Here is a 12,015-nt window from a genome sequence, read left to right as displayed (position 1 = left end):
TGCAGAAAGTAAACATTTGTGAATAGATCACAAATGATCTTGTCAAGGGCATTTTGCCTTGAATTCAATGATCAAGTCCAAAACTGATCAAAGCAACATTCTAATAAAAGGATGAAACTTGCAGCAGGGAAAACCTATTGAAACACACAAAGAGCCCAACATGTATGTTTGAGTTACATTTGGACTTGCCAGCGGACACACTGAGCGTCTGTCAGACTGGGAAGCTTAAGTCATGAGAGAGTGCTTGCGCGTGTGTGTTTTTGTGTAGCTGTCCTGAGGCAGTAACCTTAATCTCAAGCACAAGGATGACACAAGCTCAGGCGGACAGTGACAGAGACGAGTTCACGGATCAAAACGTGCACACGCAGCTCGCACAAATCTCTCAGTGTTCAGCCTTACCTCTGGAGCAATGTAGTCTGGAGTCCCGCAGAAGGTGCGTGTGGTCACTCCTTCTGACATGTTCTCTTTACACATGCCAAAGTCAGCAATTTTAATGTGTCCCTCAGAGTCCAGCATCACATTGTCCAACTTCAGATCTCTGAGGAAAGACACAGACATTCAAAATAACATTAGGTAATGACGACTTGTTACAGTAGGTTTCTTACACTGACTGAGGATTTCTAACTTTTATTCAGCAAAAACAAATATTGATTGCTTCTGCTGGGTGGTTACAAAAAACATATGCAAGAGCTTTCACTTTTATGGTAGTGTGTTAGTGAAACAAATATTAATTATCGCATAGCATTTCTGTTTTTAACTTCAGGTTTGGCCACTGATTAAAGAACAGCAAGCACTATGTAAACTACCGGTAGTTAATGCTCACCTGTAGATGACTCCTTTAAGATGCAGGAAGAAAAGACCAGCAGCAATCTCAGCTGCATAGAACCTGAAATAACAAACACACATTTACAGACTTAAAACACAAGGCAACTTTACATTCAGATCGCTTACAGCTCCGATGTTCCAGTATTCAAGAATTAATTACATGAGATAAATGACAAGATTGCCATATAATGTCAAAGCTAGTGCTTCACAGAAAACTCAAATAACACTCATCTTAAACTGCAATTAACATTGAATGCCAATTATATAGTAGACAATGATTCATTATAAAGTAAAATTGAAATGTCTTACACTGCCTGAGGTTCCTTGAACTTGCCCACTTGTTGGATATGGTACATGAGGTCTCCTCCTGTCACATACTCCATGACAAAGTACAGACGGTCCTGTGGTTATCAAAATAGAGGGCAGCGGAGAGGGTTTAGGGAGAGAAAAATGTGCAACATTATTATTTTGCCACAAAAGAAAAACCACAACATTAAAGTAAACAGCTTTTCTAGATTTCTATTTCACTGACAGTGCTGCAGTCAGTTACAGCTTCCCCTAATATTGCTCTCTGAGTCATTCCATAGTAGCCGCTACACTTTCCATAACAAGGTGACCTAAAAAGCCCACAACAAAGCATCTGTCAGAAGATATCCTATGTGTCTGATAGTGCCGGCCCTTTATCCCCCATGACAATTTGCCCTAACCCTGGTCTAGCTGTGTTTGACAGGCCCTCACTAGGAAAACACAAGCCAAGTGTAAGGTACCAAGCTGACCTCCCCATCGGGTTTAACGAAGGAGAATCTGTCCTTGGACTTGTAAGAGCTTTGATGCTCGCAGCACTAAGATGATAGTGTTTCAAACAAACTGCACATTGCATCTTATCTATCTTCAGGGTTCTTACACCTTTTCCAAAGTCAAATTCAAGCACTTTTCAAGCATTTTCAAGGATTTCCAGCACCCGTACGAACCCTGTATCTTATTCTTCAACTTTTTGAATCGTTTTTTTCTCGTAGATGTTGTGCTGATTAATTTGATAGTGGCTCTCTAAAGTAGCTTGGGCTGAAAGTCATTCTAATAGATGCTAAACACTTGCACTCGTAGCAAAGAGTTGCAAAATATAAATTATGACTGGGAATTCTTAAATATCTTCTCTTTGAATTGTTAAATAATGAAGTTATTCTGAATTTACTCACTTTATGTTCCTCTGATGTGCTGTGGTATCATTAAGAGATACATTATGTTGGTGTTCCATGTGCTGCTTTCATCTATCATTATCTTTTGCTGCTTACAGTCTTCACTCACAGTATCTTAACAAAGCAGTGCCAGCAAGGATTCTAAAAAGGGTCTGTAAAGAAATTGTGGAAATTCTTGAGAGGTTGTGAAAGTGAGCGAGTGAGATACTCTTCATGTTTCTGTATGTGCGAGAATGAACTGTGAACTGTGCGAGTATGTTTGTGTGTGTGTGCATGAATATGCTATGAGTGATGTCAAGCTGTCTCTCCTTCTATTTCCTCTGTCAGCCTGCTGGTGCTACAGCTCTAATCAGCTGCTATAGTTCATCTCGGCCTTTCTGAGCAGCTAATTGACGTTCCTTTTGCATCCTGTGCAAACCAATGGCTGGACTGGAGTTTTAACTCAAAAGGACGGCTAACTGGTGACATTTGAAAAGGTCATTACACATCAAAATGCCACATTTTACGTTCATGTCATAACTGGACCTCGCCTGATTTTAGACTGTTATACTTAGCTAGTTTGCTACATTTCTATTACTGGCATTGTTATATAATAGGTCTTGAAGCAGAGCTAAAATATATATACCTATGATCTAACAGACATACATGGGGGATAGAGTAGGGGATCTTTTGCACGTTCGTGTTTTAAATTACCCAAATTACGATGCGAAGCACAAAGAAAAAGCAGAATTACTTTATGCATTGTATGCCTGTTTGTACGCATGTGGGTGCACTAGTATGCAGACGTAGATGCACGTACATACACATGCTTTTGTGTACACACGCACAAACCTGAGCCTCCTTATTGGGGTTTGTTTGTTTCCCCGTCTCAATTATTTATTTATTTGCTCAGATCATACTTGTCATACACGTCCTTTGCTGCTCTCTACAAAACTTTATGACTAAGCTGTTTAGCTCAAAGCCCCTTCATGAATTAATCTGACCTGACCTGACCTACAGTGTCCTGATTCGTGTCCAGGAGCATTTTACCTACCACAGTCTGGAAGCACGAGTGGAGGTGGGTGAGGAAGGGTGGCTTGTCCTGCTGGGCCAGGACTCTCTTCTCCACCATGGTACATTCAACGTCATCGTCCTGAATCACCACGTCCTTCTTCAGGATCTTTATTGCGAACAGCTCTTCAGTGCCCTTCATTTCTGCCAGCATGACCTTTATAGTGACAGACACACAGGGAAAGAAGGGAGGTGGGTTGTAAAAGTTATCATTTTTGTTTACAGCGTTGTATTTTGTTCCTATCATGCTATTTCTGGGCATATATTATGTGTCTCAGACATATACAAATATATAAAAATCATGTCTATGATGTGTTTTTCTCAAAATGCCAAATAGATCATGCATTTTAGACATCCCTCGTATCCTTCTATTTCAGCCCTGTTAGAGAATGGTTGATTCTGGGTTCTTAGCTTGAAAAAAAAAAAAAAGAGGAGGGGGAGCTTGAGCCTGCTCAGAATTCTATGAGATACAGCTAAATGCTGCTGTGATTAAATGCCATCATGTTCCAAATCACATCAAGGATTATTTCTGAAACAGTATGGAGCTCAAATGCTTTTTCTCTTGCAGGTTTACCACAAGGTGAGTTCCTTTTTTTTCCTCCTGCTTTCTTACACTTTCTCCGGTACAGTGTTAGCTCTGAGTGTTAGCGATGCTTGCTAATGTAAACAAAGACCACATTACATCCAAAACACGAAGCGCGTTGTTTCTGATAGGGCAGTGGGTGTAAAGTCATCCCACATTTCCGTTATTACGTCATGTTATGTTGTGTTCCCCTAGACCGGGGCGTAACACATATCGGATGCAAATCTGGATCAGCTCCGTTGTACCCCCATTTTTTTTGATTTGGGTACGGAGGAAAAGAGAGGAGTTTTGTTTTCGGCCACTTTGTGAGTTCCCTGACACACCGGGGACACATATATATGTATAAAGGACATTAAAAAGTGCATTTTGATTTTGATGATAGGAGACCTTTAAGATCTTGTGCTGTCTTTTACTTGTAAAACAAATGTATTGTGATCACAGCTGCCTCACCTTGCCGAAGCTCCCTTTCCCGAGCACAGCCAGGAAGGAGAAGTCGCTAAGTTTGACCTGGTTCATGCTGCTGAAAGGTTGTGGGCTGGAGCGGCCGTCGTCCGTCTGGCTGATCATCTTCTTACCTGGGCCTAGCTTGGCTTTCTGCACTCGGGGAACAAAAGGGTTGATTGTTAGAGATCCGCCATTTGAAATCTTCTTGAGAAACAGACACCAAATGAAACTTGGCTATGTTGTTGGGACAAGATTATTGTCCTGAGTTCCTTAAATGTAGATCTTGTTTTAGGTTATTATTATATACACAAAATGTAATAAAGTTATAAGGAACCAATGGTAAACTTACACAAAGTGTATTAGTGTTGGTTTCCTCTCAACACAACATGTGAGATCAAGATCAACACATCAACTTTTCTCTGTTTGTTTTACAAATGTGTACCACTACAGCCATTATCATAAACATTATTTACTATGTTTTACTTTCATCCCCTCCACAGTCACACTGCTTAGTTGCTCACTCACATCGCCGATACACAGATGATGAGCAGAATTCAAAATCAATGAGTGAATGTGAAATGAGACTGTGGTGCCATTGTGGCAGGAATGTACTGAATGTACTGTGGAAAAGGAGAGTATATACACATTATTTATTTTATCTTGTCATATTATTATTTACTAATAAATTGCTGAAGCTGTGAAACATCTCGTTTTAAAAAAATAAATAAAATCGTAGTACTGGCTGTTTTCTGATTGCTTAAAGGAGGCAACCTGAGAATAGTGACACACTATTACAGTAAAAAATACCATCTATGAGACATCCTTGAAACATTAATACTTTTATATTCGAAAGGGAATTTATATCTTGTGATTGCATATCACTTTCAATGATATAATATCTTTAAATGATATAACTTTACATCTGAACTGGTCTGCTTCTACACATCTGACTATGTAGGATAAAAAAAGTCTCAAAAAAGTATTTAAATGTGTTCAAGCCTTCCTCCTGAACTGAGGGCTTATTTACCAGGACAGTGACATGGCTGCTAGAGTAATGGCAAAGAGGACATTGTGGCATTTGCTACAGTATGTGCATGCAAATCCTGTCCAGTCAAGATTCTCTCATGTTCAACCTGCATTGGCAAAAATAGTGTCTTCTATGCACTTCCTTCATGCCAAAGTCATGCGTAATCTCCCACCATAGCAAGATGCTCCAAAGAACAAAACCACAGTTCAGTCTAAATGCTAAACCACAATCAAGTACTAATTGTTCTACTCTTTGGAACACTACTACCTGTCTGCACAGGAACACAACCGAGATTGGCAGGTCCATTATTCACACCATGCTGATCCTCTACACCAATCTACACGCACATGCTATTGATCTGCTGTAGCAAGGACCATTTGGTATTATATTTCTAAATGTCCTTTCTCACTATAGAAGATCCTTCCCCAAATCTGTGCAGGTAACTAGGAAGCCTTCACTACATAGTGAAAAAACATGTGCACACATAATCCCACATTCATCACATTTCATCTTCAGGAATCAGTTGAAGGAATACTTGAAAACCTGAAGATGATTTGATGTTTTCTTGTACCCTCAGTTCATTGAGACTTCTCTCTGTTTGTTGATACAATTGTTATCAGCGTATGTATTCATGAAAGACAAAGCTTTCTTTAAAAAAGATATTCTGAATAAAAATAAATTTTACTCGAGACAACCGATGCTGAGCAGCTTTAGTTTGGTTAATGGCATCCACCTTTGTCTGATCTTAAGCATGGAGTGCAGCACAGAAAGGCAAAGCACAGCAGACCACACCAGATCACAGCACACCTGGAAGCTTTAGCCAATGAAAAGAGCCTGACCGAGCCGAGCGAGCAGCAGCCTTACTTCCTCCCTCTCAGAATCACCTGATCAGAGTCTTCCACAACTGCTTGGTCCTGAAACCAAAATCGCCGACTCACTTAGTACACTGGAGAATAATGTAAGCCAAAAGGGCTGACTCATCCAAGACACTTACAAACGCAGAACGTTGAGGGCTGATTCAAAGAGTGTTTATGAATATAAGACAATGTAATGAAGATTCAGTAATAAGGTTGTATTTAAACTAGGGGTGCAACGCATTATTTAGTATCTATGGATTGGGTACGGGCAGTTTTTAATTCAAACAGTTAGTGCTTCTGCTTCAATTGTCATGTTCACACCTTACATACAAATTATTCAAAATCTATTCCAGGAGAGAAAAATCTGAATCTATCAATCTTTAACAAAGAAATAATAATCTCTAACACTAAGCGATAGGTTTATAGAAAACCATGTGAATTATGTCATTAATTAGGTGAAGTATTCAAATCCTGCCTGTATTCCACCAAGAAAGTGGTTTGAAGAGGAGAAAGGAAAAACTGAATTAACGAATGTGAGTGAACATCAGGACAATTTTAGGGTGGTGTCAAATCACAATCCTTTAGTATGAAGAAGAAGCAAGGTGATGATTTGTGAGTGGGAAAAAAAGGAAACAAAAATGTGTTACCTTGACAACACACACATACGAAACAGTTGCTCATTATTCTGACTACAGTATAGCATTCTACTTTAGTTAAATGCTGACATCTAGTGGTCAACATTGGTTTTGTTTTTATTAATCAAACCAAATATGTTGCCGGTGTGGAATATTTCTCAAGTTAATAATCTCAGAAAATTAGAATGTGAGATGAAAGGTCAAAAATAAGGCAGGTTAGGCTTAAGCAAATCCTAAAATAAGTAAACGTAATACTATCAGCAGGTTATACCTCTAGTAGCAATGGCGTGAGGAAGCACACACACAATGTTGACAGGCAGAGGGAGCACTAGACAAGACATGTACAGCGCACAAAGACACACATGTAAACAAGTGTATAGCCATGAACTGTGAACAGTAGAATGTCAGGATGTACTAACCATTCATATTCACATAGAAAATAATCAATGTACTCTCATTTGACGCACAAATTCACCTTATCCAAAGTGGATAACCCTAATGATCCGCATAGAGTATACAGCGGATATATTGAAGAAAAGCTGAAATGTTCAATAACGTACACAAATCAGCTGCGTATGAATATCAATGTTTGCCTGGACAAACATTGATTTATTGGAGCAATAACATTTGCTTTTTTAATATGTGTCCTTATCTTATTTTTCACACCCAGAACAAATGGTTGGTAAAATAGATCTATAGGTTGGAACCACAAACACATGATCAGAAATGAGGAGAAATGTAGTAACATGTCACCACGACAAGACAGACAAGAGAGAAGACGAGGAGACGAGATCAAAAGAGTTCAGGAAGTAGAAAAATAGACGAAAAGAAATACAACTATTGGATAGGGTTAGAGAGGAGAGGAGAGGAGAGGAAAAAGGGAAATGAAAAGATTGAAAAGGAAACCAGAGAGGAAATGAGAGGAGAGGAGAAGGCTACCTTTAGTCTAAAGTTATGGCAATCCTGAGAGCATGGGGGCAAGAAGGGGAGAGAGGAAGAGAGAAACTCTTGCATTAAATATGACAACGTGACACAGGATGAAGAAGCACTTGTACAGTATAGGTCTCACCAAGCACACAGGAGGGAGCGGGAGGCTGAGGGGAAAAAAGGAGAGAACCACAGGGGGGTTTATGAAGAGGAACAAGGGGAGAGAACTTCTCGAGGAAATATATTGTCCATAAAAGATTCAATAAAGTCAAGTGACTCCAAACCTTTGGAGACCCGGGGACTGGAAAACGTATTAACAAAATAAATAAAAGCACTGCCTTTATTGAAGTTATACCCAACAGCATGGTGTGCTGGTTATTATTTTCAGGTTAAAAAAAAGGATTTGAGTTCTGTGTGTTATATCTGAGAGAGGCCGTTAAGGACTTTGTATAAAATATACAGTAGATCCTTAGAGAAGAAACTACAATAGGTCTGGGAGAGCTGGGAGAACTGTGTTTATTGTGCGTGTTGTCTCTTTTCCCCAAAATAATTATGCTAATCTACGCTAATATTTCACATTAATATATTACATTACATGACATGTTACTTATTAGACGCTTTTATCGAAATCGACTTACATACTCAATACTGTGGGAAATCTCCACAGAAGCAATTTGGGGTGAAGTGTCTTGCCCAGGGACACAACGACATGCTGACTACAGTGGGGTTTGAACCTGTGCTCCCTTGATCTGAACACCAACGCTCTAACCCACTGTGCCACACGCCTCCGTTATATATATATATATCTCATCACTACTATGATTTACTTGCAGACATGTTACTAAGACAACCAAATGCAGAAAAGGCAAGAGGAGGTCATACTGTTCTCCGACCTTATTCACACTCCTATTCTTAATCTATTTGATCTGATCCTCCCTCATCATAACATAATCCTCCCTTCCTGTAAGGAGATATTCAATGACATTGTCAATTCATCACTGGCTTCATTTTCATTTTGTGTTAAAAAGGTTAAACTAACCTAAATATTGTTACTTAAATATGTCTATTTAAAAAATAAATAATATTCAAATATATCTGGGAATATTAAATAATGTAAACCTTTTCTTTCTTACATGTATATCATTTATTTATACGAGTCAGTGTGAGGCCCAACTGGACCTTGAATGGACAGCACAGGAAAACACTCTTTACAAATTATATATATACTGTATATATATATATATATATATATATATATATATATATATATATATATATATATATATATATATATATATATATATATTCTGAAGATTTGTATTGGTTTCAACATCAACCATGACCTTTCTGAGATCTAGCCTTTACCTTCTTTCTCCTTTTGCCCAGAACTGTCCAATATGTGTGGCAGAAATGTCATGAAAAATTACTTTAATAAAAAGCCTCTTCAAGAGACCTTAGCTCCCGGTGAGAGGCAGACAATCAGAAGAGCACAAAGAGAGCGGCTTCACTCGCAGCAGGGCAGTCACACCGGTGCAGGAAATTGGATGAAGGAAAAGGCAACTGTGTCTCATCAGTGGCCTCCTGCTGAAAAAGGTTTGTGTGTGTGTGTGCGTGTGTGTGCGTGTGTGTGTGTTGAGGTGGCATTAAATGTAAGAGTGATGATTTTCTCCCGATTTGCAATGCTGTTCAGGAAAACACTTTTGAATTGATTATTCTAAAGATGTTGGGATGACGATCATAATAATCAGTAATCGTTATTACAATTTACACTATCATTTGAACTTTATTACTAAATGTAATCTTTTTGACAACTTGCTATACAATTAATATGAAAAGTTTTTTCATAAAAACAGTCTCACCACAATTTGCCTGAATTAACAACAACAAAACCATATTAAACATGAATTGCATCAAATGATAGTGTTCTTTTTTTAATTGCTCTGTAGTAAGGCCTTTATAAGGCTGTTGATGGGCTGCTTTGATACAACTTCAGGATCAAATCTATCGATGATAACATCTCTTTGATTTGACCATTTAAAATCGATTGCAAATCAAATCCTAGTTTTAGAGTTCAGAACAGCTGGACCAGCCCTTTACACTCATACTCACACATTTGAATTGAATTAAGGAAAGGTATCCAGATGGGATGTGGCCTTAACCACAAAGCCAAATACAGAATCATCATTAACAGCAATGAGTCAGATTTGACACATGTAAAATATCCGCCAGTTATATCACATGTTTCCCGACAGAAAAGTAGCATTGAGTAGCAAATCATGGACACGCTATAATATTGTACAGATCCTGAACAAGAAGTCAACAGACAGACACACAGAGACACATCAACAAAGACAGGCTAATGATTATTTCAGCACAATTCTCACCTCAAATTTCTCCCTGAGTTCCTCATTCCCGTCATCCTCCTCTGAGATGGGAACATTATAGTACTCCCCCTCCTCCTGGCACAATAACTTATACCTGGAAGAAAAGATGGAAATAATAAGAATGGAAATATACAGATAAGACATTGGGAGATAATAAAACTATACCTTCCTTTCTTTTACTCTACATTTGTCATCTTCCACTGGTTTGACCTATAGGGTCTGGACATAGTTTATGGGAAACCTGTCTCTTCTCTGTTTCATGGGGTATTTGACACCTCCTTACAATGTATGACACATTGAAGCAGACACATACACACTGTCAAGTAAACTGGTGAAATATGAGAATCTCTTGCTTCTCTGGGACACACTGTTTTTGTGCCTCCTCTCAAACACTACAGAACAAGTTATGCCCACAGCACAGTCCCAAACTAATACTACTGTTTGCTTCAGAGGTTGCATTGTTTTTAGGAACTTGTGATGTAAGCTGCTTTTTACTTTACAAAAAATGGGTTAGGGTTACATTCATAATGGAGCCTTGGAGCCTGTGCTATATTTTTTTTCATGACCAATAGTCTAAAGGTTCATCTTCTTCTAACACTGCTTATATAGGGAGTACCATTAAAATAACTCATATTGTTTTTGTCAGATTAATTCATTAACTTTTTTTATTTATTGGCTAAGGCACAAAATTAAAACACAAAATAATTGTAAAAAAAAGAAAAGTGTATTATTAAAAATCTAGGCTTCAAGTGTCCGATAACATTATTTCACAACAGTGAAGTTTGAGTGACTTTCACTGAACTTGTGTTATTAATAGACTCGGAGCAAAACAACAACAAGGAATTGAGCGTTACCAGCCAACGACTGGAGCCTTCATGAGCTCTGACACGCCGAAGGAAAGGGCCCCCATGAAGTCGTTCCTGGTGGTGCGGTCCCAGTCCCACACCTCCACCGACAGCCTGCGGTCCTTATCTGTAGCCTTCAGCTTGCTACACAACACAGAGAGGGAACCCATTATGTTGATGTTTAAAATGTCAAGTATTGTATTGTATTCAAATGATTCAATAATTCATGTGGGTGACTTTGTAAAGTTTCACTAATGGTAGTCGCTTAACTTACTACTGACATTCACAATACCTGTGATGTCAAAATGTAAAGGGAAGTGTATCCTCTGGCTGGCAGGTGGATTACTCACAAAGTGAAGGTCTCGTTCCATTTGGGGTTCAGGTTGGCGCGGACAGTCTTGGTCTTCTGCTTGGTGGAGTTTTTGGGGTCTGGTATGAGCTTAAGCTTGACATAGGGATCAGACGCGCCATTGGGGTCCATTGGAATCAGGTTTATGCCTTCAATCACTGATGAGGAAATAAAGAACAGGGGAAATCCTGAGTTTATCTATAGATACAAATTAAAAACATAGAATATGTACTATGAAATCATTTGACATAGCACTGTGTCTATACAAAACATCACAGGCATATTCAAAACAAAAAGGGTTTGCATTGCAAGTGCATTTGAGAACAAAAGCTCACTCACACCTACACACATATAAAAAGAAAGGGTAAAGTGTTGTGTTTCACTTTTATTTTATTCAAAGAATATTAAATGTTTGTTGAACTACAGTATGAAACTTTAAAAAAAAAAAAACTCCACTGAGGATCACTAATATATCAGTCTTTAATTCACACCACTGTCTGCCTTAATAAGGTATTCAGCACACTTCCAAACATACTATCCTGCTAATTACCATACCATAACATAAATACCTGATGGATTAAATTAGCCTCGTTGTAATATTGATTGAACACATTGTTATCATTTATATTCTTTGTGGTTTCTAAATTATAAAATTGTATTTGTCAGGATAATAAAAGAGATTTCTTTGAAGCAACAGGTGGATATCAATAGAATAAATCACAGATGAAGTAGATCAAACGTCGAGGCACAGCCCGTGGGGATTGATGCAAAACCATTTAGAAACCAAATGCAGAAAGTGTTATGAGAAGAGTGATTCAACATTGCAGGCTGTGACATGCTTAATCAGGCGAGCGCTCTCTTCCTCCTCCTGTATTTAGCTGTTCAGTAAACAA

At 38.5% G+C, this 12,015-nt stretch overlaps 1 protein-coding gene across 2 annotated transcripts in view; it reads right to left on the bottom strand.

The window, feature by feature from the left end:
• The window catches only part of prkcaa (protein kinase C, alpha, a), a 171,262-nt gene that overhangs the window by 30,087 nt on the left and 129,160 nt on the right, over positions 1–12,015 (bottom strand). Inside the window, exons 7-15 of one of the 2 annotated variants that reach the window (XM_079652688.1) lie at positions 11,124–11,280; positions 10,783–10,917; positions 9,929–10,022; positions 6,010–6,039; positions 4,105–4,248; positions 3,055–3,228; positions 1,135–1,226; positions 824–886; positions 400–538 (exon numbers count right to left, since the gene is read on the bottom strand). In XM_079652688.1, coding sequence (XP_079508814.1) covers positions 400–538; positions 824–886; positions 1,135–1,226; positions 3,055–3,228; positions 4,105–4,248; positions 6,010–6,039; positions 9,929–10,022; positions 10,783–10,917; positions 11,124–11,280 — 1,028 coding nt within the window. The remainder of the gene's footprint in view (positions 1–399; positions 539–823; positions 887–1,134; positions 1,227–3,054; positions 3,229–4,104; positions 4,249–6,009; positions 6,040–9,928; positions 10,023–10,782; positions 10,918–11,123; positions 11,281–12,015) is intronic. The other variant, XM_079652689.1, reaches the window with a different exon arrangement.

The sequence above is a fragment of the Notothenia rossii genome (genome assembly GCF_949606895.1).
Source record: "Notothenia rossii genome assembly, chromosome: 1".
NCBI lineage: Eukaryota > Metazoa > Chordata > Actinopteri > Perciformes > Nototheniidae > Notothenia > Notothenia rossii.
This window is presented reverse-complemented; position numbering and strand designations above follow the sequence as displayed.